This window comes from Lemur catta, chromosome 19, assembly GCF_020740605.2.
Source record: "Lemur catta isolate mLemCat1 chromosome 19, mLemCat1.pri, whole genome shotgun sequence".
NCBI classification, from domain to species: Eukaryota; Metazoa; Chordata; class Mammalia; order Primates; family Lemuridae; genus Lemur; species Lemur catta.
In genome coordinates, this window is record NC_059146.1 from 21,922,845 (window position 1) to 21,947,760 (window position 24,916).

Genomic DNA, 24,916 nt, shown 5'->3' on the forward strand with positions numbered 1-24,916 from the left:
CACTTTCCTGCCTCCCCCTTCACTGGGGACCCCCGCTTCCCACAGATCTTGGTCTGGCCCGCCGCCTTTCTTCCTTCCTCCAGGGCGTCCCTCACATGTCATCCCAGCCACTCTCCCTGCCGGATCTGTAACAGCAGCCCAGACACTCTGGCTTCCTCACTCCTTTCCCATCTTTTCACGGCTCTGATCTCTACCTGCCACAGATTGCCACATATGTGTATTGATTTAGTGTCCATTTTCCCCCACTCGGCTATAGACTCCATGAAGGCAGATATTTTTGCCTGTGTTGTTCACCATTCTGTCTACAGCACCCAGCTCAAGTGCCTGACACATAGTAGGTGCTCAATAAATATTTTGTGGATAAATGTTGAAAGAAGTATGAGGTGGGTTTTCTCTGTCTCCTTCTCTGTCTCATGCACATACACATCTCAGATGAGAACATCAAGTCAAGGTTCCAAGTGGTCCCATCATTTGCCTGAGCCCCATAGTGCCCAAGTAGAGGGGCTGGGTTTGAACTCACATCTCTGAGCAATGCAACCTGTAGAACATGGATGCCTGTATCTCATACACAGAGATGTGGGTTGACACACATACAGACACACCCCTTCTGGGAGTGGCACAAAACAAAGTGATATGGACTCCTTCATTCACTGAGCGCTGCCATGTACAGGTGGGCAGGTTGTGCACTGCATAAGGGGGTCTGGCTGAGAGGCTGAAATCTAGCCGAGCTCTCCTTCCCAAGGTATGCACTGTCAGGGCTGCATCCTGGAGTAGGGAGTGCCCTTCTCAAACTCACACAAAGGTGCCATCTGCCTGCCAAGCCATAGACACTGGGGAAGTGATTGGGCATGGGAAGGGGGCAATGCGCCTTTGTCTCATCTGCACAAAGGCAGCTGTATGGGCTGGCAGTTCTCTCGCTCACTCCCCATTCTGTGCCAAGCCTCCAGCTGGGCTCCATGGACATGATTTCTCCCTTTGCGAACAGAGTCTCACGGGCTCCTCCAACTGCACACACATGCACGCACCCTGGGAGACGCAGCTCCAGGCCATTGACAACTCCAGCAGGAGGAGGGGGAGGGAGAGCGAGAGCAGCGGCACAACCCCCCCAAACCCAGCGACACACCCAAACACAACACGCGCACACAGGGCTTCTCTAGCCCTCCTGATGCAGGGCAGCAGCTATAGGTGGGTGGAGCGAGGATGCATCTCCGCAGACGCAGCGGCTGGTCCAGACGCAGGGGACTAGTTCTTCCCTCCCTTACACTTCCCTTCCCTTCCCCGCAGACACACAACAGAACTTATACAAAAACAATGACACAGAGCACAGGACACTTAGTGCCTCAGACACACATGCAAGGACACCCAATGTCATCCTGGTGGCACACCTGTAGCCTCCTCCCAACGCATAGACACACACAACCATGGATTTCTGCACATTTTGACCCACAGTACATAAGACCGAGACATGATGACACACTGGACCACACACAGCTCCAGAACATGACCAGGGACCTGCCCAGCCCAGTGACACGTGGACACACACCTGCACATATCACAGCCATGCAACCCCCATGGGTGCGCGCACACACACACGTGTGCAAACACACCCTCCCCCAGTGGCATGTGACACCCTCTACCCCACAGCCACACACACGCCCACTCGTGCCCCCACCTGGTTCTCACCCCCACACAGAGCACTTTCCTCTGCCACAGCCAGGGAGGAATGGGGACCTCGAACCCCAGTCTCCCCATTCCTGCCCCTTGCATGCCCTGCTCCATCCCAGCTCAGGACTTCAAAGACAGAGGTGGGGACACAGTCAGGAACAGTCTGGGGAGGGGGCTCTGAGCTGGGCCATATTGTTGGGCTCCTGGAGAAGCCCCCCACCCACGCCTATCCCGCTGCACAATCCGCCCTCCTCTGTCTCTCCCAGCCCTGCCAGCTGGGGGTGGGGGCAGAGCTGGGAAGGCAGGAGTGGGGGTGGGCTGGGTGCTGTCAGGGTGAGTATAGGAGATGGGGCAGGACTTGGGGAGAGGAACAGGAAGAGAGAGCATGTGGAGGTGGGGACATGTAGGGGGTGCCCAGAGACCCAGAGAAAGGGACAGGGATACTGAAAGGGAAACACAGGCCCAGGGACAGGGGGACAGAGAACCAGAGGAGGGTGGGGGGAGGGGAACAGATACCCACAGAGAGGACTGGGACCCAGCGAAAGGCGGATGTAAAGAGGCTGGGGGTGGGGGACAAAGACAAAGAGAGAGACCCAGAGAGGAGACAGAAACCCACAGAAGGGGGGTGCAGGACGGGGTGGGTGGTGGTGGGAGAGAGACCTGGAGAGAGCCAAGCAGGGACACAGAGGGGGACAAGTGAGGGGCATGGAGGCAAATAAAGAAGGTGGGCAGAGACCTAGAGATGTGGGGTTCAGAGCCCAGGGAGGGAGAGAGTGCCAGAGAGGGGAGGTCGTGACCTATAGAGAGGGCAGCAATCCAGGAAAAGTCAGGCCTCTGCCTTCTCAGGGAGCCGGGCTGGAGCCGGCCGCAGGGCCAGGGCGGGGCCCAGGGGCGCAGTGGTGGGAGGGGAGGCTGCGGGTCCGAGGGCGAAGGGAAGGGCTTCTAGGAGCGTCTGGGGTTGCCAGGTCGGTTTGGGGCGGGGACGTGGGTTCAGGAGGAGGCGGGCCGGGCAGGTGGGGGAGAGCGGAGGGAGGAGGAGAGGGTTCCGGGTGGAGGGCGGGGGGACCCCCGTTCCGAGCCCCGGGGCGGCAGAGCGGGAGATCCTAGGAGGCTGCGAGACGGCGCAGTCCCTCGCTTGCCACGGGAAGGCGGGGACGACAGGGACCAAGCCAGGGAGGACCGGACCTGGTCTCTGCACCCCCGCCCAGTCCCTGCGCCTCCCCGTCTCACGTGTCTCTGTCTCCGGGTGTCTCTGCGTCTCCGGGTCCCGGGGCGTCCCTGTCACTCCTTCCTCCAGGGACAGCCGCCTCCCTCCGTCTCCTCCCTGGGCCACTCGCCCGTCTCTGTCTCTAGCGGGATCTGCCCTTGGGTCACGGTCTCTGTCAGCCAGCGTCTCTCTTTGAGTCTCTGCTACTGGCCGGGCTTCTATTTCTGTCCGTCCCAGCGTCTGTGTCTCAGCTGTCCCCCTCTCCAGGCCTCCATTTCCCTCCTTCCCCGACCGGTCTCTGCCTCTACATCCCTTCTCCGTCTGCACCCTCGGTCTCCACGTTCCCACTGTCTCTGCCTCCCTGGCTCCATGTCTCTGTCCCGGGTTTGCTGTCTATAGATCACTGTCCCTATGAGCGTCTCTGCGTCCCCCCTCGCCCCACCCCAGACCCCTGGATCCCCAGGACCCTGAACCCCCGGACCCCTGAGCCTTCTCCTTGGTCCCCCCACTCTCACCCAGGTCGGGCTGGGGTGGGGGGCGCTGCGGCGGGAGCTGTGTGTTCCCAGCGCAAAATAGACTCTCGTTGCCATGGCGACGCGAGCGGGGCCTCCGAGACGCGAAGCCTCGGGCTGGGGGGTGAGGAGCGGGGACACCTGGATCCGGAAGGCGGGGGCCGGGGGCGCCGACGCCTGGGACCAGGGGCTCCTCCTAGGTTCCTGGGGAGAGGGGGTGCTGGGGGCTCTGACACCGGGGTCCCGGGACAGGGCCTGCTGGGAGGGGTCTGGGCTCCCAGGGGCTGCGGTGGGGGACGGGCTGGCTGAGAGCTCTGACGCCTGTGTCCCCGGAGGACTCAGAGGTTGCCTTCTTAGGTCCCCAAGGTTGGGGAGGAGGTAATGGCTGCGAATCTTGGGGAGGGAGGTGGCTCTCCCTAGGGGGTCTGTAGAGTTCCAACTCCCAGATCTCCAAGGGGGCTGCAGAAATCTTGGAGCCCCCATGTGGAAACCCCAAACTCCTGCGTCTGAGCGCAGGGACCGCTAGGCTGAAGCTGTCTGTCCGTCCTTCCATCCATTCATCCATCCATCCACATGACGGTCTCTCCCTTCCTCCCCGTTCCCATGTCCCCCATGCCTCAGTTTCCCCTTCCGTACCGGGGTGCGGTCATGCTCACCTCGCGTTCCGGATGCGGGACCCTTGGGGAGTCGGGGGCGGCGGCGCGTGGGGGGCTGCCGAACGAGCGCGTGTCTGCCGGCCGACGGGGCTGGGCGTGCGCGCGCTGGGGGCGGCCGGCGGCGTGTTGGCGACCCCGGGGCCGGCGGCTCGCTTCCGTGCAGACGCGCGCCGGCTCCGCGCAGATGTGGCTGTGGCCAGCCCTCGCCGCTGCCTCGCGCCGGCTTTGCGCGGAGAAGAGGCCCCTCCCCCTCCCCACCTGCTGGGGACCCTGCTTTCTCCCGCCTGCAGCCCCCAGTCGCCCCCGGGACACCCCCAAAACCCAAGAATGGTTCAGTCCACAGTCACATCAATGTTTATTCCGCAAGTCCGTGTCCCACAGTCTGTGACACTCCTTCCCCCTCCCCTTCCCGCCTAGTGAAGTGGCCCAGGGGCCGAGCCCCGCCTTCATCTCCGCTCAGCCAACTCCCGCCCAGTTTCCAGGAGACTCATTTGCATTTCCGGAAGCAGCCGCCCAATGGGAACGTGGCATCGGGCCTCCCCTCCCAAGAGGGCGGCACTCCTGGTGGACTACACCACTCTTGGGATCCAGGAACGGGGGATTGGGGGGCGGGGGGAGCGCTTCCCCTGAGGTCCGAGTGATAGGAGGGTGGTCTTTCCTCAAGAAGGCGGGAGTTCAGTGGAAAAGGGGGTTCTGGCCTTGGAAGAGGCCCAGCAGCCCGCTGTCCGGGGCAGGCTCCTTGATGATCTTCATGATCTGCAGGGGTAGGGAGTGGGTGGGTTAGGAAGAGTCAAGGGTCCCCATCTCCATGATGACAGATCTAAGGGACACTTCCCCATCTTCATCTCCACGACCCTCTTGGCAGCAGCTGACCAAGCCAGCCTCTCCCTCTTCTCAAAAGTTTTCCTAGGGCTTCCCTTCCACCACACATGCCTGGTTTAGCTCCTAACTGCGCCAACTTGGTCTGTTTTTCTGGCTTGTGCCACTAAGGGTGAATGACTCTGTCCTGGGGCTTCTTGTCGACACCTTCCTCTTCCTAAGTAACCTCATCTTTCCCATCCCTCTTCTGGACCCCCAACTCCTACATCCAGCTTAGACTTTGCCCCTGAACTCCAGGCTCATTTATCCAACTGCTTCTCACATAGGCGTGAGCAACCAACCACATTCCATCCATCAGCAAGTCTCAGCAAGTTTATCTCCAGAAAATACGAAAAAATAAAGAAAAGATACACAAGGACAGTAAAAAACCAAAGCCTGCATCCTCACTGCCTTCACCCTGGTCACACCCCATCACTGTTTGCCTGGATGCCCAAAGTAGCTCTTCACTAGTCTCCCTCCACCCTCCATGTGACCCTCCCTAATCCACTGGCCACACAGCGCCAGAGACAGCTTGTAAGCTGCTGAGCCCACGTGGCCAGCTCCTCTGCACAAACCCCAATGGCTGCCCATAGCTGAAATCCCAAATCTTGTGGAGAGGGGGCTCTGGCTCCTGTGCCCCGCAACACTCACCACGCCCTGCTATGAGTCCTTGAGTAAGGCAAGCACAGTCCCATCTCTCCCGGGATCAGTCTGTGAATGTCGGCTGCTCCTCCCCTCTAGGCTCCGGCTCCAGGGCCACCCCCATTCTGGCTCACTCCCTCTGCACATTCCTTTCCCAGCTGCAGGTCACAATGTGTGACCGAACATGGTCTGGCTTTTTATCTCTGCACTGTCACAGAGACTCCAAGAGGCAAACCTTCCTGTTGCCACAGTGGCTGCAGTAGGTGCCTGATGAACGCCCCACAGAACTCAGCTAGGAGGAGGGCGAGGGGCAGACCTTGGAGGACCCAGGACTGTCACGTTCTGGCATTTCCCCAGCATCCTGACAGCCAAGGGTTGGAAGCGGGGGGCCTAGTACCTGGGGAGACCCCAGTACTAGGAAGGCCACTCCAGTGGTGGGTGTGGAGGCTGAGAAACTGGAGTAGGGGGCGACATTGCCTGACAGGGCAGAGGCTGAGGGGATGAAGAGTGAGGGAGGGATATTGGGGGTCCAGGGGCTTCCACCCATAGGGTCTCTGCTGGACTGTCCTGCCCCAGGGCCACCTGGCTCCCTCCCTCACTTCATTCTAAAGCCACCCACTCCAGGAAGCCTCCCAGGCCACCCAGTACAAGCCTCTCCTCTGCACCCTGACACTCCCAGGATTGCCTCCCTGTTTTATCTTTCCCTACAGTCCTCATGGCCATCGGCCGGCTCCTCTCACGGATTTCTGGCAGTGCTGGGCAGTCTCCCATGCAAGAACTTAGCGCCCCCTGGAGGCAGCAGCCTGCGTGAGCGAGCCGGGAGCCCAAAGACTAGGCATCAGTGGGATGCACCGCGTGGGTGGCCGGGGGGTGGGCATTACCTCCTTGAAGTGGGGGTGGGTGGCATCTTGCACTAGCTGCAGAATGAGCCCCTCGCTGGTGGAGAGGAAGACACCGCTCTGCCGCAATCGGGCCAGCGCCACCAGCCGGTCCACCTGGCTGCAAGCAGGAGGGAGGGAAGGGAGGTGTGGACGCCTCACTGGGACACCCGGACACTTTGACACACCTGGCAGGAATGCTGCCCTGTGGCCCTTCCTGGGTGCCCCTGGTCGCCCCCAACCTGCACTCACCCCTGGGAGAGGCCCTCTTACCTGCGTGAGGAGCAGGCGTCCACCACCAGGTGGACCTGCAGTCCCTGGTCCAGGAGGTCCAGGGCTGTGTTCTGGGGGCACAGAGAGGTCAGCCCTAACCCCAGACAAGAACAGGGGTCCCAGGTGAGGGATTGGGGATCATAGGTCAGGATTAGGGACCCAGAATGGGGATGATGGGGGCTCAGATCAGAGTGGGGACCCCAGGTCAGGATGGGGTCCTAAGATAGGATGGGACCCACAAGTAAGGATGAAGGGCCTGGGTCAGGATGGGGGCCCTGCAGGGAGAGAGAGGGTTCTGGGTGAGGGAAGGATGTTTTATTTAGGATGGGGATCCCAGGGGAGAATGGGGATCCCATCCCAGAGGTCAGGCAGGATCTCACCAAAATGCAGGCCTGTGTCTCGATGCCGCAGAGCAGCACAGAGCGCAGCTGAGGCCGGCTGTCCAGCTCCCGCTGCAGGGCGGGCACCATGCTGAAGCAGGTCTTGGCCAGCGGCTGCAGGTCCTCAGCCCTCAGCTCAGCCACTGTGGGGCCCAGGCCTTCTGGGTACTGCTCCGTCAGCACGGCTGGCACCTCCAGCAGCCGGGCCACCTGTGTTAGGGAAGGGGAAGAGAGGCCAGGGTCTGAGGGAGGAGGGACAGGGGATGGGACCCCTGGGTCTAAGGGAGGAGGGGCTGGGGACAGGACCCCTGGGTCTGAAGGAAGAAAGGCTGGGGGGGACCCCTGGGTCTGAGGGCAAAGGGATTGGGGGCCTGGACCCCTGGGTCTGAAGGAGGAGGGGCTGTGGGGACCCCTGGGTTCGAGGGCAGAGGGACTGGCATCATACCCTGAGCATGCGAGCGGCCACCGAGACGATCTGCGGGAAGTAGGCGATGTGGTGGCGAAACCTCTCCTGCATGTCGCACAGGAACAGGATAGATGATTCTGGGAATACTCGGCCCAGGCTGAGCCTGGCAGCTGCCATTTCCTGGGGGTGGGCAGAGGGGCCATGGGGCAGGTCAGGCCAGAGGGGAGTTCTCTCAGGGTGTCCAGCGTCCATGGGCTCAGAGCCTTGTGGGCTCCAGGGCACTTTGCATACCTTCTTCCCACCTCCAGGTCTCTGCGCCTGCTGTTCCCTGGGCCTGGAACATGCTTCTTGCTTATTTCTGTCCCAGTCAGTGGGGAGGCCCCTTCCCTGGGAAGCCTTCTGGGCCATGTCCACACGGGGCTCCCAGTGTCATCCCCCAGCCCCGGCCTTCTCCTTCCTGGAGACTGTGCGCAGCATCAAGGAGTACTTCTGTGATCCCAGTCACTATGTGCCCCTGTCGGGGGCTCTATCCTTCTGTGTGGTGTACCCAGCCCACTGCCCAGGGTCTCCCAGATGAGGGTCCAACTCTGATCCTCACCCCACCCCAAGAAGAAACTGAGGCCCAAGCAGTGAAGGGACCAGCCCAAGGGCTCAGAGCCAGCACCGTGGAGCCCAGATGTCATCCTGGGCTCTGCCACCTCCTTCCTCCACGGCCTGTGGGAGCTGCAGCGCTTTGAGATTCTTCAAGTCCCACGTGGCCAGCGTGGCCACTGACTCCTCTCTGAAGCTCAGTTTACCCATGTGAAAAACATAAAAACTGGCTGAACCCCCTCCCAGGTCTTGGAAAGTAAGGACGGTATCCCATCCAATGGAGTAACCATTCAGCCATAGAAAGGAACAAAGCCCTGACACATGCTGTGACATGAAGAACCTGGAAAACATGGTGCTCAGGGAGAGGCCAGACACAAAAGGCCACGTAGTGCAGGATTCCATTTGTATGAAATGTCCAGAACAGGCAAAATCACAGAGACAGAAAGTGGATTGGTGGCTACCAGGGGCTTAGGAGGGAGGAATTCGGGGTGACTGCAAATGGTCATACGGTTTCTGTTTGGGGTGATGAAATGCTCTGGAACTAGACAGTAGTGATGGTTACACAGCACCATGAATGTACTAAGTGCCACTTAACCATGTACTTTAAAATAGTTAAAAGGGGCTGGGTGAGGTGGCTCACACCTGCAATCCCAGCACTTTGGGAGGCCAAGGCAGGAGGACTGCTTGAGGCCAGGAGCTTGAGACCAGCCTGGGCAACAGAGTAAGACCCTGAAAAAAGAAAAAAAAAAAGCTGGCAAGGTGGTGAGATTGCTTGAGTCCAGGAGTTCAAGGCTGCAGTGAGCTATGATGGTGCCACAGCACGAAAACAAAACAAAACAAAAAAAGGTTCAAAGGGTAAGTTTTAGGTGTGTATCTTACCACAATAAAAAAGAAAAAGAACAAGAAAGGAATTGGCTGGAGGCCACCTGGACAGCAATTCTTTCACAGAGGAGGAAACTGAGATCCAAGAGGGGCCCATAACCTGTGCAAGGCTCCACAGCGACCCAGGACACCTGAGTGGCATGTCCCAGCCTGTGTCCCTGGGAGGCTTGAGTTTCTGGGTCCCCAGGTTGTTGTATAACTGGGCATCCTGGCTGGGCTATTGTCTGCAGCTCTCTCTCCCTCTGCCTCTGTCCGTGCTCACTCATTCACTTGTTAATTCATTCTGGAACCGGGAGACCCTGGGGGGCCCAGCGAAGTCTGAAGCTGAGGCAGGCGGCACTAAAGGGTGCACTGCTATTTTGAAAGCTGGTGGTGAGTGCACTTGCTGTTTATTATTATTTTTTAAACGCAATCCAGCAGCTATCATAGAAAATATTTCCTGTGTGTACTGTACCTCAAAATTTAAAACCAGTAGATGGTTAAAATAGTAAATTTTATCTCAATTAAAAAAAAAAGATTGAATGGAAACTCCCTCTAAAACAAAACCACAGTGAATTAATTAATCACATAATTACAACTGTGATAAGTGCCAGATTTCAAGGGAGCTGGATCTGTCTTGGCAGTTCTGCAAAGTTCTCCCGGAGGAAGCGAAGAGAGAAAAATGATCTTTGTGAAAACACAAAGCTGACTCTGCTACTCCCCTGTCTCAAATGCCACTCCCAGTCCCCCATGGCTTCTCTCTGTCCTCAGGACTAAGACGCACTGCCCGCCCCCCAGTCACAACTCCCAGGGAGAGCTGTGAGGCCACATTTCTCAAAATACACAAACTCGGCTGGGACGAGGTGGCTCACGCCCGTAATCCTAGGCCTCTGGGAGGCCGAGGCAGGTGGATCGCTCGAGGTCAGGAGTTCGAGACCAGCCTCAGCGAGACCCCGTCTCTACTAAAAATAGAAACAAATTATCTGGACAACTAAAAGTATATATAGAAAAAATTAGCCGGGCATGGTGGTGCATGCCTGTAGTCCCAGCTACTCGGGAGGCTGAGGCAGGAGGATCGCTTAAGCCCAGGAGTTTGAGGTTGCTGTGAGCTAGGCTGACGCCACGGCACTCACTGTAGCCCGGGCAACAAAGTGAGACTCTGTCTCAAAAAAAAAAAAAAAAAAATACACAAACCCTCTGACCCAGCAAACTCATTCCTAAGTATTTCTCCTTCAGATATTCCTGTGAATGACACAAGAGTATTCATTACAGGACTCCGGGAGAGCAAAGGAGCCAAAATAAATCTCAATGTCCATGGTTAGGGTATTGGTTATATAAATCGTGGTATAGCCATACTCTGGAATTCCTTGCAGCCAGAAAAAATTACCAGGAAGCTCTTTAAGTAATAACATGGAACCATTTTCAAGAGAAGTTAAGTGAAAAAGTAGAACAGCGTGTATGAAATGCTCCCATTTGTGCCAAAAAAGGGGAAGGAAAAAGTGTGTATCGCTTATATCTATATCTGCTATCATTGGCAAAAACGCCAGGAACAGAGACTCCAGTGGGTGAACTAGATCGCTGGGGAACAGAGTGTGAAGGAGATGATTTTCACTGTGTCCTCTGTATGTGTGCTACCCTTCCATAAAAGGTTTTCAACATAGAAGATACAATGCAGAGGTCTCCATAGCCCCAGGTGGGGCTGGCCTGGAGGCAGAGTCCAGAGAGGAGGCTGGGCCTAAGGGCCCAGGGACAGGGGAGACAGACGGGAGGGGGCAGGACAGAGAGACTGGGGGTAGGGGGGTCGGAGGTAAGGGGAGGAGGACGCCCCTCAGGCTTCTGGTGCAGTGAGGGGCATGACATGAAGACTGACTGGGGAACCTGGGGAGGGAACTGGTTTTGGGGAGAACATGAAAAACTTAAGCGAGAGTGTGTGTGGGGGGGGAGGGGCTGTGTGTACGAGATGTGGAGGGAGGTCTGGGCTGGAGACCGGTTTGGGGGCGTCATAGGGAGTGAAAAGAAAGTTCAGCCCTGGGTGGAGGGTATCCAAGGCCAAAGGAGGCGTGGCTGGAGGTGGGCGGCAACCTGGGGAAGGGGGTGTGGGACTGGTTATTTCCCCACCTGGCCTGGGGGGACCCAGACCTGGAGCCCGGGCTTTCTGGCTGTGTGACCTTGGGCAACTCAGTATTTGAGCCTCAGTTTCCTCCTCAGAGAAATGGAGATTAAACCCACTTACCCCACGGGGCTGATACGATACAGAGGCGGTGGGTTCGCCCCGGGGAGGGTTCGAGTCCCTGGCCAGCCAATTCTGGCTGTGTGATCTTGGCCCAGGACGCCTGGGCAGAGCCTCAGTTTCCCCATTTGTAAGACGGGAAGATCGGTCTCCAAGCAGCGCAGGTAGCAACGGGGACTTACCCGGAAGTGGCAGGCTGGAGCCCAGGCCGGCCCCTCCGCAGGTGGGGCCCGGGGGTCACTCACCTCTCGGCGCTCGGACTTCCTCCGGTCAGGCCCTCTCGCCGGGTTCCCAGGCAGAGTCACCGTTTCGCTCTATCGCGGCACGTGGCCCGTCCCTGGCACCGTCCCCGTCCCGCTCACCCGCGACGAGCCACCCAATCGATGCTCGCCCAGCTCTGCGTTCCCCTCCGCCTTCCTTCCGGCCAATCCACACGCGCCGCTGTCTTTGCGCCCCTCCCACCTCTCCGAGCAACCTCGTCCCGCCCACCCGGGCCAAGAAGCCCAATCGGTGCTCACGAATTTTGCCCCGCCCTCCATTCGACCAATCCGCACACTCCGCTGTTTCCCTTGGTGGCGGTACTGCACGAGCAAGGCTGTCAGTTCTGAGAGCATGATTGGCCCGCAACAGCGCATCAGGGGCGGGGAGGCAGCATATGTGACCAATGGAGAGCCACGGAGTGTCTGAGTGGCGGGCGACGGGGCGGAACGGCGCGGGGGTCGTGGAGACCTCAGATTCTAGCTGAAAAAAGTGGGTCTCCGCTGGCGCGGTGAAGCAGGCTAGATCGGTGAGGCCCAGGGAGACAGCGAGAGGCCGTGCCCAGACCAGGGGCAGGCCTGGGGCTCGAACCTTGGCCCTTTTGTCAAGAGTCAGAGGCTTACCAAGACATCCAGGCACCTGCCAGGAAAGGGTTAAGGGAGCGATTATGTGAGAATTTGACGCCCCCTTGGTTTCCGGTCCGTACAGCTCTGGTCTGCTCAGGTGGTGTTTGTAACTCTGCGCTTGGAAATGGGGCTTGAAAGAATTCTGCCTTGGAATAAAATCCAAACTCCTCCCGATTCATGGTCTGCCTCCGTGGACCCTTCAGATCTCACCTATTACTACTCTCCCCCTGCTCACCCCACTGCAGCCACGCTGGCCTCCCTTGCTGTTCCCCGACATCCTACCTCAGGGCTTTTGCATGTGCCACTGCAGCGGCCCGCATCCCCCCAGCTCTTCCCATGGCCTCTGCTCCTGGCATTCAAGGCCTTCCCTGACCACCAGATGTCAAGCAGCCACTGGATCAGGCCACTGTTTTATTTTCTTCACAGCACTAACTCCTATCTGAAATTGGAAATTTATCTTGTTTTTTGAAAAAATGTATGGGGGTGCTCATTTATTGTCAACCCTCACCCCGTACCCCCAACACACATGCACACACAAAAGTGAGTTCTGTGAGAGCAGGAATCTTGTCTGCCTTGTTCACTGCTGAATCCTCAACCCCTAGACCTAGGCCTGGCCCACAGTAAGTGTTCAATAAATCTTTGAGAATAAATTAGTCGAGATCAGATGTTAGGCAGGAATAGGCCAGGGAGAGGAACAGAAAGATGCTGGACCGGGCTGGGAAGAAGGAAGGAGAAGCGGGGGGGGGGGGGGGGGGGGGCCAAGAGCGAAGGGCCCCAGGAGAGGCAGAGGTGGGGGCGCTGGCCCTGGGAGAAGACCTCTGAGGTGGTGGTCTGCGGTGGGGTCTGGGCTTGGTTTATTTTCTCAGGGGCTACCAGGAAGGGTCAGGGGACCCCCAGGGAGGGGGCTGGAGAGCCATCATGGAGGGGCCTCTGGTCTGTCTGGAGCCTGGGCTGGGTTGTGGTTGAGTGTCACAGGAAGTAGGGCCCCCAGCCCTCAGGGATCCCCTGAGAATCCCAGGCACAGGGCACCTCCTGCCTGTCCCCGCAGCCCCAGTCCTGAGCCAGGAGCCCTGCCCCTCCGCCCAGGGCATGCTGGGGAAGGGACAGGGGATCGCAGAAATATGGGGCCTGCCTCAGGTCCGGCTGGTCCAGAGCGAGATGGGACAGATCTGATGTTAGCAGGGGTGCACCAGTGGTCAGAGGACACAAGGAGGGGTGAGATGGCATTGGGGAACACTCTGGGGGAGGTGCAATGTCATCAAAGAGGTCGAGGGTGGAGGCGTCCAGGGCAGCGAGGCTCAGGCTGGCACTGGCATGGGGTGCCTCGGTGGGGGCCACAGCGCAGGCCACCCCCAGGAAGGGGGATGGTGGTGGCAGGGGCGGCTTCTGCAGTGGTGGTCTCTGGGGAGGTGCCTCCTGGGACAGGATGGACAGGGCCAGGCGCTGGGTGGCAGCCTCAATCTTGGTGAACTGCCTGCAAGACAGACATTAGCTGGGTGACCACAAAGGACTTGTCTCCTGTCTGCCATCCCAGGAGAGGATTGTCCCTTCTATTCCTTCCCATCTTTCTTCTTTACGCTGATCTCCCTGCCCCTAGCTCCATTTTCTTGAGTTTGACAAGTCAGTCTTTCTGACTGCATTCATAGAGAAGCTCTGAACAGTTGTTGAGGTTGTGCACTGCGCAGGCAGCACATCAAGCCCAGCTCTAGGCACGTTTTTGACATTTTAGATTTATTAGGACCATGTTCCAACATATAAAAGTAAGAAATGTCTTAAGGAAGGGATGCCTTTTAAAAAATATTTGCATAAACGTGCACTATGGGCTAATGGTGGACCTATGATATATTGATGCCCTGTGGAGTCTACTTCTGAAACAGCCCTTGACTCTGCCCACCTTTCAGGGTCTCCACTAACCCTTGGTTGGAATGTCCAGCATCCCCCACCTGGATGACTGCAATAGCCACCACACTGGTCTCCCCATTAGTATTCTTAACCCCTCACTAACAATATGGATAGATCTCACAAACTGTTGTGGGCGGAACTGTGTCCCACCCCCATCATATGTTGATGTCCTACCCACCCCCATACCTAATAATGTGGCTGTATTTGGACATGGGGTCTTTAGAGAGGAGATGAAGTTGAAATGAGGTCATTAGGGTGGGCCCTAATCCAGTCTGACTGGTGTCCTTATAAGAAGAGGAGGTTAGGACACAGGCACACACACAGAGGGACAACCATATGCGGACACAGGGAGAAGATGGCCATCTGCAAGCCAAGGAGGGAGGCCTCAGAAGCAACCAACTCTTCCGACAATTTGATCTTCAACTTCTAGCTCCAGAACGGTGAGAAAATAAATGTCTGTTGTGTTCCAAGCTCCCAGTGGAACTTGGCTGTGGCAGCCCGAGCAAACTTACACACAGACCGAAGGTTGATCGGAAGCGGTGCCACCTGCAAGTACTGGCTGCGTGACTCTGTTTAAATATTTAAAGTTCAAAAACAGGCTGAACCGATCTTTGGGGAGAGAAATCAGGATGGTGGTTGATGGGAAGGAGCTACCAGGAGGGCCTCTGGGGACAAGAAATGCTCTGATCTGGATGTGAGTGTTAGTTACACTAAGGGGTTCCCACTGGGAAAATTCATCGAGCTCTATATTGACGATGTTTTTTTTTCTTTTCTTTTTTTCCTCCCTTTTAAAGGTCAAATACATTGATGATGGGTATGTATTTTTTTTTCTGTATGTATGTTAAACATCCACGAAAAGGTTTATTTAAAAATATATCTAATATCATATGATTCTGTTTGTATGAAATATCCAGAACAGGCAAATCCCTAGAGACAGCAGATGAGTGGTTTCCCAGGGCTGGGGGTGGGGGGGTGTGGGGAAACGGGGAGTGATTGCTTGAGGGATATTGGGTCTCCTCTAGGGGTGATGACAATTTTCTGCAACTAGATAGAGGTGATGGCTGCAATACATTGTGAATATCACAGGCCACTGAATTGTACACTTTAAAATGGTTAAAATGGTGAATCGTATGCTATGTGTATTTTACCATAATAAAAAATATATTTCTGGCTCTTAAATAAATCAGGGAAACCTGACACGCTGATACTATCTTTGATGCCAAGGAAGATAAGTTTGCTTTGAGTGCTCCAAGGACAACTTTCAGACTTGGGAGGTCAAGTTAAATGTTGGGGGGGTGGTGCGGAGGGAGAGAGAGAAACTGACTTAAAATTCATAAGAACCAAATGCAACGTACGGTCCTGGATTGGGCCCTAACTTGAAGAAACAGAGGTCTTCAGGCTGACAGAGATGGGGAAGGGCATTGTCAGGCAAAGGGAACAGCACATCCAAAGGCCCAGACGCTGAGTGGTGAAGTGTTAGATGGGGAGCTGAGGCTGGCAAGGGGAACAGGGGCTGATGTGGCAAAGCCTTTCTCCTGAGGGCGATAGGGAGCCATGGGAAGTACTTGAGCAGGAGAGGGACCTAGTGTGGTGTGTGGGTTAGAAAGGCCTGCCTGGGAGCAGCCACTGCCAGCCCTGGCTCTGTTAAGCCCCAGAGTCGATCCCAGCTCCCCACCCCCATCCCCGCAACCTGGTCTGCCCCTTCCTTGTCCTTTGCCTGGACTATTACAGTAGTGTCCTGCCTGCTGTCTCACATCCTACCCCAGCCCCTTCACAGCCTGTGCTCCACAGAGCAGCCAGAGAGAGCCCTTCAGATCCCACCACCAACCCGCTCGGAGCCCAAGTCCCTCCAGAGACCCACATGGTCTCCACGATTGGGCCCGTTTCTTCTTGAATCTAATTGCCTCCCCTTCCCTGTCTCACCCTTCTCCAACCATGCTGCCGGCTTCCTTATGGTCCTCGAGCACACTAGGCATGCTGTGCCTCAGGGCCTTTGTGCTTGCTGTTCCCTCAGACTCCCACGGGGCTACTGCCCTCACTTCCTTTGGGTCTTTGCTCAGAGGTCACCTTCTCCATGAGGCCTTCCCGGGTGTCTCCTGGACACCCCCTCCCGGCTCTATTTTCTCTCCATAGCGCTCATCACCTTCCATTGTACTACACAATTTTTAAAAATTGAGGTAAAACGTACATAGCATAAAATCTACCATTTTAATGTGTGCGATTCAGTGGCATTTAGAATATTCACAATGTTGTGCGACCACCACCCGCAACTCCAGAACTTTCCATCACCCCCAAAGGAAACCCCTCACCTATTAACAACCACTCCCCGTTCCCCCTCCCCAGCCCTGCAACCTCTTTTTTTTTTTAAATATTATAATTTTTTCTTCTTTAAGTGTTTTTTTTTTTTTTCTTTCTTTTTTACAGTGGTCCTTGTGAGGAAGCCCTGCAGCCTCTAATCAATTTTTGTCTCTATGGATTTCCCTGTTCTAGAAATTCTGAGTACTTGGAATCCTACACGGGGTGGCCTTTCGTGTCTGGCTTCTTTCCCTTAGCATCTTGTGTTTAAGGGGCACCACCGTGGCTGCTGCACACTGTGCTGTTTACTTATTTATTTTGGTCATTCCTTCCTGTTTGTCCCCCCTCCCCCCCCCCACTGAATACAAGCTCCAGGAAGGCCGGGAATTTTATCTGCTTTGCTCAAGGATGGAGCTCCAGGGCCTGGCACAGGCCTGGCACACAGCAGGAGCTCCATAAATGCATGTTGAACGTTGCTAGTGTCCTGTCCTGGGGTCTGCTCCTCTCTGTTCTGTCTGAGCCGGGTCTCCCCCAAACCAAGGGCTCTGGCTTCTCTCCCCGCCCCCCTGCCCATGGGCCCGCCAACCCCTCACCTGCAGATCTGGTTGTGCAGAAACCTTCTGTGGTTGGGCCTCCTCTTGGGGGGCCGCGTGCGCCGGGGCTGCAGGGCCCGCAGCAGGTGCACGGCCGCCCCGCTCACGAAGGCACACAGCTCCTGGGGGCCGGGCTCGGAGACCCCAGGGCCTGTGGGGGCCCCAGGGTGCATTGCCTGGTGGTCTAGAAAGTGACCCCAAATCTGTGAGAAGGGAGGGGCTGTGGGCTGTGTGGGGGGTGGTGGCCCCGGAATTAGGCCGAGGATTCCCTCTGGGCCCTGAGCTGTCTCCACCTCCCAGGCGCTGGACCTGAGGTTTGAGGGGGCGGCAGGTGGGGGCTGATATAGGGAGGCAGGGAGCGGAGGGGGCTTTCCAAGCCCCCCAAGTGCCCAATTAGCACATAGTTGGACCTGGGATATGGGATGGGCACGGAGGTGGGAGCAGAGAAAAGCGCCTGGAGATAGCCAATTAAGGGGACAAAGGCCGCGCTGGGGAGGCGAGGCCAGGAGCGAGTCAACCGCAGCGATTAGCGTTGAGGACCCTTAATTGGAGTCGGGGAGGGTGGGAAGTGGGGGGAGACAGGCCTGGGCCCACCTCTACCCCCCTCAACACCTGCCCAAGCCTCCTGCCCTCCCCTCTGCTCCAGGCCCAGCATCTTCAGGGGAAACTGAGGCTCCGGGAGGGGCCTTCAGCCAATGGGAAGCCTTGCCTGGTGGGGGGGTCGACCCCATTATCCTGGGTGTCACGGAGCAGCGGAGTGAGCAGGGGAGGGCAGAGGTGGTGGGGAGGCGGGAGAGGAGGGGAGGACAGGGGCAGTTTCCCCCAAGGCATTTTATTGAGGGACTCAGTGTCCCGGGCATTGTCCGGGGCAGAGAACAGGCAGGGTCCCATTGTCTCTGGGAGGGCGTTGGACAGCGTACATGACTCCAGCTCAGCTCCACTTGCACCCCTGGGACTGAGCCCGGGTGCCGCGAGGTTCCCAGAACTGCTGGAACAAATGACCCCAGAAACAGCAGAGTTTATTCTCTTGCTGTCCTGGAGGTGAGAAGTTCAAAGTGGGTCTCCCAGGCTCACATCAAGGTGTTCTTTCTGGAGGTTGGGGGGGGGGGGTGGCGGGGGCGGGGTGCTGGTGGTGGTGGTGGCGGCGGGGAATCCACCCCCTGCCTGCTCCAGCTCCTGGGGTGGCCGCTGCAGCCCCGCCCGGCCCTGTCTCCCCCTTTCTGGGCATCACTCACCTCCCCTTCCCTCTCCCCAGCTCCTGCTGCGGCTCTGGCCCTCCAGGCTCCTTTATAAAGACCGACAATTACATGGGGCCCCCCAGGTAACCCAGGATCATCTCCCCATCTCAGGATCCTCAATCCCCTCTGCAGAGTCCCTTTTGGCATGTGGGGTTCCATGGCCGCAGGGTCCAGGGACTAGGACCTGGACATCTTTGGGGCGTCACTCAGCTGAGCAGAGACTCGGGCCGGCGCTGGATCCTTCCTGGCTTCCCTCAAGGGCACCATTCACTGAGGCAGGGCCTGGGGCTCCCAGGGTGGCCCCCAGCACCTGGGCAGGGAGGGACACAGAGCAGTGAGGACGTCCTGCCCAGAGCCCAGCTCCCTGATGTCCCCATCCCAACCCCAGCGCTGAGAGGAAGGAACTAAACTGGAGTCAGGGCACGTGCTCAGCCAGAGCTGGGATTTTAATGTAGGCACAAGGCAGGAAAGGAAGGTCGACGGAGCCTGCGCACAGCCACGTTGGCCGATACTGGACCCTGACCACCCTGACGTCCCCAGCCCAGGATGATTCACCAAGCTGCATGCCCTACAATCTGCTTTCGGTCATCTTTCTGTGACCATAGCTTTGGATTAACACTTATGGCCTGACCACGAGACAAGGCTGGTCACGTGCGGCTGTTTCCTAACGGGGATTTTGGACACAGAAAAATGTTACTATTGTCCCATAAGGGTCCCCCTCCTGCCGGAAAGGACCCCTGCTCTGTCTGCTCAGCAGGATCCGCCCTCTGTCTCAATCAACTTTCTGCAAGACAGTTGGCGAGTTCGGGGGGCTTTCCTCCTGTCACTGGGGCACCTCCTGCGTCAGCTGAATCCCCAGCGGTTCTCAGTCCTGCTCTGTGAAGGGAGGGCGGTGTGGGGCAGAAGTGGAACGTAGGGTGGCAGCTCTTAGAGGGGCAGGGTGAGGGTCTCTGCCGCCTGAGCCCAGACAAGGTCTCCTCCGCCCTGGGCTGTGGCTTCCCCATCTGAGAAATGGGGACAGATGGGACCAGATTAGTGAATGTCACTGCGGACAGGTGCTGGCCAGCTGGGCCCTGCCCTGTGCCTCAGTTTCCTCACCTGCTTTTCGATGGCCTGCTGTGTGGGTTTACGTGCACACAGTGGGTCTGGACCTAGTGGGTAACAGTGTGACTCTGGAACCAGGCGCCTGGGTTCAACCCCCGGCTCTGCTACTACGGTGGAACCCGTGAGTGTGATCTTATTTGGAAAAATGAGGGTGTGGGCCTGGCCAGGTGGCCATAACAAAATTCCACAGACCGGGGGCTTTACCCACAGAAAATTGTTTTGTCACAGTTCTGGAGGCTGGAAGTTGAGATCAAGGTGTTGGCAGGGTGAGTTCTCCTGGAGCCTCTGTCCCTGGCTTGCAGATGCCACCTTCCCCCTGTGTCCTCACAGGCTTCTCAGGAGCGGGGACCAGGTGTCACGTCTGTGTTCCCTGATTGTTGGTGTCCAGTACTGAAGAATGGCTACCGGTACCGAGTCAATGGAGCAAATGAGCAGACCAACCAGATGCGAGCAAAGTGCCAGCGTTTATTAAAGCACAGTAGGTTCCAGAGAAGGAATGGGTCAGCCCCCGTGAGTGGAGACCCTGAATTTAAAGACAGAGTATAGACAGTATGGAAAGTACAGTTCACTCTCAAAGTCAGTAGACAGTGGACTGCTCCAACGAGGAACAATGTCACCCCAAGGTTACGGTCTGCTTTTTATGCTAATCCCTAAGAATATGTTAAGTTGGGGGTGGAATATTCATGAATTTTCTTGGAAAGGGGTGGAAAATTCCTTGAACTGGGAACCCTCACTCTATTTAACCTTGTAAGGCAATTTCCAGGGGTTGCCATGGTATTTGTAAACTGTCATGGTGCTGGTGGGTGTGATTTGTAACTATGTTAATGAGGCTAGGTCACTTGAGGATACTGTCACCTTGCTTGTACGCATGCTCCAAAGACCCTCATTTGTGGCCTTGTTATTCTCCACTTTGTGGCCTTTCTACCTCCTTCTGGTCGATCAGTCCTGACCAAACATCTGTTCAGTCCTTGGAAGTCCCCTTGACATGTCATCTGTTCTTTCTTAGAACCCCCCTCTGGTCAATTTGTTCCTCCTATTGTAGACAAAGCGTCCCCTAGTGCCATCTGTTTCTCAATGGAAACCCCCTAGACAAAGCATCTGTTCCCCTTCCTCCTTGTCCCAACCTAACAGGGTCATCTCTCTGTGCACGTCTGTGTCATAATAGCCTCTTGTTATAAGGACGCTAGTTGCACTAAATGAGGGCCCACCTATATGACCTCATTTTTAACTTAATTATTAATACTTTCAAGACCCCATCTCCAATTACAGGCACATTCTGAGCTACTTGGGTTTATGACTTCATGATATGAGTAAGGGGGGTGTAATCCAGCCTGTGACAATATTCTTTGCAGATATCATTAAACGAAGGGTCTCGAGATGAGACTATCCTGGTGTATTAGTTTGGGGCTGCCATAACAAAATGCCATAGACTGGCTTCAACAACAGCAATTTATTTCTCACAGTTCTGGAGGCTGGGATGTCCAAGATCAAGGTCCCAGTCAATTTGGTTCCTGGTGAGGGCTCTCTTCTTGGTTTGCAGACAGCCACCTTCTCACTGTCCCTCACATGGTGGAGGGAGAGAGATTGATCTTCCTCATCTTTTAAGGCCACAGTCCTATTGGATTAGGGTCCCACACTTATGACCTCATTTAACCCTAATTACTTCCTAAAGACCTTATCTCCAGTTACAGTCACATTGGGGGTTAGGGCTTCAACATATGAATTTGGGCAGGGGGCACCTGGCTTGTCTGGGTGGGCCCTAAATCCAATGACAAGTATCTTTTTTTTTTTTTTTAAGGCTAGTCATGTGAAACAGTGGGAGTAGAGAAGGAACAAGACACCCATACCGGTTGTGATCAATGAGTTGTAAACACCACTGTGTCCAGTATCCTTACAAAAGCCACAGAGAGAAGTGAAGGCGATCATCTGAAGACAGAGGCAGAGATTGGAGTGATGCAGCCACAAGCCAAGGGACTCCTGTTGCCGCCAGAAGCTGGGAGGGCAAGGAAAGCGCTCTCCCCTGAAGCCCTCAGGGGCACGTGGTCCTGCCAACACCAAGAATTTAGCCCAGGAACACCCATGTTGCACGTGTGTCCTCCAGACTGCGAAAGAATAATCTCTGTTGTGTCAAGCCCCTGAGTTTGAGGTAATTTGTTAGGGAAGCTGTAGGAAACTAATACAGCTACTCACTGGTTATGTGACCTTGGGCAAGTAATGGCACCTCTCTGTGCCTCAGTTTTCCCATCTGTGAAGTGGGAATAGTAGAAGCATTCCCTGCTAGTTGTGGTGATTAAATTAGTTTCTATGGGAAAAGGTATATAACAGTGACTCCCACAGAGACAGCGCTTAGCAGGTGTGGGCAGTTATCACATGTCTGATCTCTCAGTCTGGGACTCAGAACAATCCCGGTTTCAAATCCCAGATCCAAATTGCCTAATGGGCACAGGGTCGTCTTTCGGGGTGATGAAAATGTTCTGGAACCAGACGGAAGCGATAGGTGCACAACATTTTGAATGTATTTAAAATGGTTAATTTTACGTTATGTGAATTTCACGTTGATAAAAAAGCAGAAAAAATAAACAGTACAAACACTAAGAACTTTCCAAAAGCTATAATCACTCATTAAATATTAAGGTATTATTTCTGAGAATCTTTATAAATACATTTTCTTTTTTTTCCCCCAAATGATACCCTGATAAAATCAGCAGCAAGGAATTATGAAAGACGATGGCAGACCATCCCATCTGGCTGGAACAAGAGAGTACACAGCTGATTTCTTTAGAAATGAGGGCTACCAGATGTGAATACACACAATAAACTGTAATGTTATGAAATGCAATGCCACCATATGTGAGATTCCGTATCCTGATGTGAGCATCAGTTTCCTTACTGGAAAAAATTAGGATAAGAAATACTATGCTCCAGGGGGTTTTTTTTGTTTTTTTTTTTTTTGTTTTTTTTGAGATGGGGGTCTCATGATGTTGCCCAGGCTGGTCTGGAACTCCTGGCCTGAAGGGATCTTCCTGCCTCAGCCTCCCGAGTAGCTGGGATTACAGGTGTGAGTCACCGCAGGCTCCTGTGTTCTCAGTGTTTGTGTTCTCCCAGATTCATACGTCAAAATCTTCACCCTCAGGGTGACGGCATCAGGCGGCGAGGACTTTGGGAGATGATTAGGCTGCGAGGGTGGAGCCCTCGTCAATGGGATTCGTGCCTTTGTAAGAGAGGCTGGAGAGCTCCCTCTCCTCTTCCACCACACGAGGACGGCGAAAAGGTGCCATCTGTGAACCAAGAAGTGGCCCTCACCAGACACTGAATCTGCTGGTGCCTTGATCTTGGATTTCCCAGCTTCCAGAACTGCGAGGAATAAATGTCTGTGGTTTACGACCTCCTTGCTTATGGTATTTTTGTTATGGCAGCCCGAAAGGACTAAGTGCCACGGGCAGCGGCAGCAGCAGAGGCCTGGCTGGGCCCAGGAAGGGGGCCGGCAGGCAGGCGGAGACACTGGTGGCCGGTGCCGAGTGCAGCTGGTGGTGTTGCCAGAGGTCCAGGCACCCGTGAGCAAGCGGCAGGCAGAAAAGCTTGGTCAGAGCAGCTGCCGCAGGACAGCCAGATGCCCGGCGTCCTCCTCACCAGCCACAGCTCACACACACTGATTGCTACCCTTCCCATGCCCAGTGCCACTGCAGGGGTGGCACTGGGCACAGGCAGGGCTAGGGGTCTGGTGTGGCAGGCATCCGTGCTGGGGACATCACGGGCTTCCCCTGTTTCTCTTGAGTGTCTCCAAGGGTCTCCAGCCCCCTCGATGGCCTCATGCACTCTGCCCCGTGGTCCCCCTCACTGCCAGCTCGATTCTCTTGAGCTCCGCTGCTGTCTCCCCACCTCCCTGGCCCTCGCCTTCTCCTCCTCTGCCCCTCCCTGCTTTGTTGATGATTCTCTCTTCCTTATCGTCTCTCTGCCCATCTCCCACCATTTGTGCCCTTCTCTGCTCCTCTCACCGACCGTCTCTAGCTCTGTCACCATCTCTGGAGTCTCTTTGTGTTTGTCTCTTGGGCTCTGAATGCTCATCACCCTCTGTCTCTCAGCTTCTCTTTTTCAACCTGTCTTGGCCAGGGCAGGTCCTGAGTGAGTGGGTGTGTGTTTGAGCGCACACATGTGTGTGTGATGACCTGGAGTCTGGGACGTGCCTGTGGTTGGGGGATGGTCTGGAGATTTTCCTGTCTTATTCCCCTCCAGTTCTCAGGCCCAGAGGGGAGGGTGCAAGCCTTGGACTCCAAGGTCTCTGGAAGATTTGAGGGCAGGACTTACTGCCAGGCAGACAAGGGGCTGCCATTGCATGGCTGGGGCATGGCCTTTGCTAGCCCCAATACACACTTTATTATATGTTTTCACAGCTGGTAGCCCTCCTTTCAAAACTTGCATTCCACACCTCAGGAGCCAAGAGCAACATGTGCTGGCCAACCAGGCCAGGGGGCACACGCAGGGGCCTGCAGGCTCCAGCCTCGGGATGCTCCACCAGGGGGCGCCAATATCCTGACTGGTGCAGGAGGCCCCACTCAAGGTGTGCGACCTGGACTTTGTGGCCCTTCTCCTCTGTGATAAGAATCGCCCACAAGCCGGTTACCCCCTCCCAAGACTGGAGGGGGCTTGAGGAGTGGGGTCTCCACATTCCAGGTGCAATAAGGCCTGCAAAGGAGGTGGGAGGCCGGGTACTGAGGTCTGGGCCCTACCCTTGCCCCAAACTCTCTATGGCTCCCCATTACTCTTCCCCTCATAGCCTCACTCCTGCCTGGCCCACAGGGCCCTGCTTGTCTGGCCTCCATCCACTTCTCTGATTCACCTCCTCCTTCACCCCACTCCACTTCGTTCCAGCTCGCTGATGCCTCTTCACTGTGCTCTCTGCTGGGGAGCCGCTGGCTACCACCTCTCCCATTCAGGTTGTGCAACAATTGTCACCTCAGAGAGGGCTTCCCATCTGAAGCAGCCCCAGCCCGCCCAGCCTCCATCTTACTGTCTAGTCATAGCAGGGCTGCTATTTTCTCATTTGTTTCCGGGCATCTCCCTACCAGGCTCCTGCAGGGAGACTCTGCTTGTCTTGCTCACTGCTGCATCCTCAGTCTTTGCACACAGTAGGTACTCAATAAATGACCAAATCTACACCTCCACCCACCATTTTGAGGGCTGTTGTGGGGGACTTGAGAAACTGTCTGGGAGGCTGTAAAAAATTCACTCATTCATCAAAGTACCGTCTGCTTCTGGATCAGGACCCACGATGGTTGTCTGGGACACTTGGGTAGCAAGACAGACTGGGTCCCTGCTGTCATGGAAAATGCCGGGGAGCATGTAAGAGGGACCCACCTAGCACAGGACGCTTTCCAGAAGGAGCTGGGCAGGGATGGGTTAGGGGTAGAAGGGCCTTTTGGTCTGAGAAACAGCATGCACAATGGCCTTTAAGTCGAGGGGATTGCCTTGAAATAGTGGCTCTCCAGCAGTGGACATTTGGAAATGTCTGGAGATATTCTGGGCTTTCATAAGGGGTATGGGGGTGTGCGTGGTGCTGCTGGCATCTAGTGGGTATGTTGCTGACCACCCTGCCCTGCACAGAACAGCCCCCGCAGCAAAGAATGCTCCATCCTCACTAGTGCTCCCGCTGAGAAACTCTGGGTGGGAGGTACCGCAGAAAAGCCAGTGTGGCTCGGACGCCGAGGTCGGCGCGGGTCAAGTGCGGAAAGGGATCTGGGGCG

The 24,916-nt window shown here is 56.0% G+C and overlaps 2 protein-coding genes and 1 long non-coding RNA gene across 4 annotated transcripts; 1 reads left to right on the forward strand and 2 right to left on the reverse strand.

The window, feature by feature from the left end:
* Positions 1 to 4,378: 4,378 nt before the first annotated feature.
* On the reverse strand, positions 4,379 to 11,591 carry ISOC2 (isochorismatase domain containing 2). 2 transcript variants are annotated; one of them, XM_045532802.1, is made up of 7 exons: positions 11,405 to 11,591; positions 7,769 to 7,941; positions 7,517 to 7,657; positions 7,072 to 7,281; positions 6,692 to 6,762; positions 6,422 to 6,539; positions 4,379 to 4,796 (listed from the first exon to the last, which is right to left on the reverse strand). In XM_045532802.1, the coding sequence occupies exons 2-7, from the start codon at positions 7,883 to 7,885 to the stop codon at positions 4,716 to 4,718; spliced, it is 738 nt and encodes a 245-aa protein (XP_045388758.1). In that variant the 5' UTR covers positions 7,886 to 7,941; positions 11,405 to 11,591; the 3' UTR covers positions 4,379 to 4,715. The 2 variants fall into 2 exon arrangements, with proteins under 2 accessions (XP_045388758.1, XP_045388759.1); XM_045532803.1 differs by lacking the exon at positions 7,769 to 7,941 and having other exon boundaries at positions 11,405 to 11,590.
* Positions 11,592 to 12,972: 1,381 nt separating this feature from the next.
* C19H19orf85 (chromosome 19 C19orf85 homolog) lies at positions 12,973 to 17,006 on the reverse strand. The gene is made up of 2 exons (XM_045531894.1): positions 16,834 to 17,006; positions 12,973 to 13,517 (listed from the first exon to the last, which is right to left on the reverse strand). The coding sequence occupies exons 1-2, from the start codon at positions 17,004 to 17,006 to the stop codon at positions 13,013 to 13,015; spliced, it is 678 nt and encodes a 225-aa protein (XP_045387850.1). The 3' UTR covers positions 12,973 to 13,012.
* Positions 14,564 to 21,371, forward strand: LOC123624266. The gene is made up of 5 exons (XR_006730097.1): positions 14,564 to 14,639; positions 14,740 to 14,759; positions 18,089 to 18,154; positions 19,506 to 19,653; positions 20,974 to 21,371. It is a non-coding gene; the product is annotated as an uncharacterized LOC123624266 (long non-coding RNA).
* The last annotated feature ends 3,545 nt before the right edge of the window (positions 21,372 to 24,916 follow it).